General features: G+C 49.4%; 1 protein-coding gene across 1 annotated transcript; it reads left to right on the forward strand.

Moving 5' to 3' along the window:
- Nucleotides 1-311: 311 nt before the first annotated feature.
- On the forward strand, nt 312-2282 carry DEU56DRAFT_761258 (uncharacterized protein; the record flags this gene model as incomplete). Its single annotated transcript, XM_041350514.1, has 9 exons — nt 312-350; nt 414-533; nt 681-857; nt 1042-1275; nt 1316-1519; nt 1671-1710; nt 1978-2047; nt 2094-2183; nt 2216-2282. The coding sequence occupies 9 exons, from the start codon at nt 312-314 to the stop codon at nt 2280-2282; spliced, it is 1041 nt and encodes a 346-aa protein (XP_041202143.1).
- Between the last annotated feature and the right edge of the window lie 293 nt (nt 2283-2575).

Below are 2575 nucleotides of genomic sequence, written 5' to 3' on the forward strand. Positions count from 1 at the left end.
ATTCCGGGGCAAGATGAAGATGGCTATGATGCTGAACCTGATTTCTTCCGGGGGGTGCATGGCGTGGGTGCTTCAGTGTATCCTTGATTTCTCTCTCTTACGTCATTCGTTATAGCATTCTCAGATTTCCAGACCAGGACCTCAACAGCGCCCCGGGCTCTTCAAGAAACTCAGGCTCGCTGTGACAAAGCGCTCTCTTCCTCCTCCTGTACCTGCACCCACACCAGTACCGCCTACCGCACTACCACCTGCCGCTGCTCCCACCACTTTCAAAGCCCACGTACGACACTTATTCACCTGGCGACCCGATCATGCAGCACCACCAGTTGTCGACGTTCCTTTCGCAAAGGGTAAAGAGGTGCTCCCGGTCCATTTTGATCACTCTCTTGGGTGTCTCATATATACATCTATAGCGCAATGCTGCGGCGGATGCTCCTGGAAGAGACGAGGACTTGGTACCTGACGAATATTTCGATCATCTTCCGCAGGACCCCGATGCTACACAACAGCAACATCAACCAGTAGCAGCGCAGGTAGACACTGGGGAACATGGAGGTGGAAAGTCGTGTTTCTGCTGCTAGCGGCTTTCTTGGATGTCTTCGGGTATTTCAGTTTACTTGCTCTTGTTTGTTGCGATACCTATGTTGACTTGACGCAGTATTTATTAACATCTCCTTCAGATTTCTTCTCGTCCCTTATTCATAATCAAACGATGCCCTCCCTATGGAAAGCTTAACGTGTGCAGCCCCATGATATTCCTAGATGAAAACACTGTGCGAGTCCGTAGACGCATTGCTCTCCGCCAAAAGCATGATGAATCAGAGAACGCTGACCTTCGGTACATTCCTACACAGACGGTACGTCTCAAGTTCTGTACCGCATATTTGGAACGTTCAGGCTCTCTGGGCGAGTGTCCCACATGTGTGCGCTGGCTCTGTTCAAAAGAGCTTCAGTGGTGTATCGGGCTCCCAGTTTCTAATAACGACACAAGCAGCACCAGACATTCTCCACCAAAAACCGATGCAATACGATTACACCTAGCGCATCCCTTGTCCTGCTGGTCTATTGCCTGTATGGATAACAGTCGAGAGAACGGAACGAATGGGCGTCGCTGCCCCCAAACTAATTGTTATTCTCGGGTTGGCACCACAGCGTGCCCTGATTGCATCACACAGAATAGCTTCGCCTATCGACGTGGTAATTACTGGACTTGCGGTGGTTGCGAGTCGCAGGCTTCTTCAGCTAGTGGGATTCTCACATGCCCTGGGTGTCACGGTATTTCTGTTCGTCATGCTCATACCTCGACGTTTGTGAGCTGTGCAAACATGTGGATTTCTGTCGCGACTGCATCAAGGACGCAAAGGACATAGACGTGAGACGCGCCGTTTTGGTGCGGCAGAGCTGCAAAGGTCTCCTATGCAAGACATACGCTGGTATGGGTGAGAAATTTGCTGCAGATGCGACCGAAGCCTTTCCAACCTTTGTACAAACGAAGGAGACGATAGTGATATTATCTGGTGTGAGTGCTACGACGTCAATGAGGATACGATTTACGGTGATTACTTGTGATAACGTGGTACATCGCTTCCCATGGACTATCTCTTGCATTGTAATTGTAATCTGCGTCTGATATTAATGCTATGAATTTCACTACTGCATCGATATCATAGTCCATCGAGGCTGCCTCCTCGTTTATTTCGATGCCGCATAGTGAACATTTGAACCGCTGAGCTAGCCGTTCACCAGGCAGCCTCTTAGATCAGATCTGGATGCATGATGTCTGAGACGCGATCTCCTGCGGCAATGAGTACACTCGAGAAGAGGAGCAGCGCTGTTACTATTAGGCAAAGGATCTTTGGTTGAAACGCGAGCAGAATTAGCAAGATTATCAAATTTATGTCTAGGGTCTTGTACAGTCTGTCTTGTGAGATCAGCTGCGCGAGGATTCCTGAGTTCACCGTGTCTGATATTCAATAGGTCTGATGCACCATCCTCTATGGCGTCCATTGCAACTCGATGAGTTAACTGAAATGCAGGAACATGTAAGGTCTGTGTGACGGAAGCAACATTGAGGATGTACTGACAATATATAGCGTAACGTGCGGTCCGGTCGGATGGAGGAAGTATCAGAACGGAGGGTCGAAATCTCGCGAGGAAGGAGGCCTGCGCACTAGTTATAGACAGTAATGTTGTTGAGGTGGCATCCTCGCTGCAGAAATATTGCGGGCAGCTACGTCAAGGCAAGGTCCAACATTTTCAAACCCAGCTTCGTAGCCTACTAATTGAAGGCGATCCCCAGGGTGGACGTTTCTCTGGAAAATGCAAACTCAAGATGGTGCCAGTGAGATCGGATGAAGTCCAGGATCATTAAAGGCCCGTTGTAAATGGAAAAGGAGCCATTAAATGGTCATTGTCGATATTGTCTTCCGCGGCAGGCCACGTGAAGCCACGGATTCTAGCTCGATAATGATAACAAGTCCGCCCTAGAGCAACGTCCTTTGCCCAATAACAAGGAGATCTTGCCTTCCACTGACTGCTCGCCAACGACGGATACTAGTTCGCCTGATCCCCACAA

This window comes from Suillus clintonianus (genome assembly GCF_016758775.1).
Source record: "Suillus clintonianus strain FC179 chromosome Unknown DEU56scaffold_147, whole genome shotgun sequence".
NCBI lineage: Eukaryota > Fungi > Basidiomycota > Agaricomycetes > Boletales > Suillaceae > Suillus > Suillus clintonianus.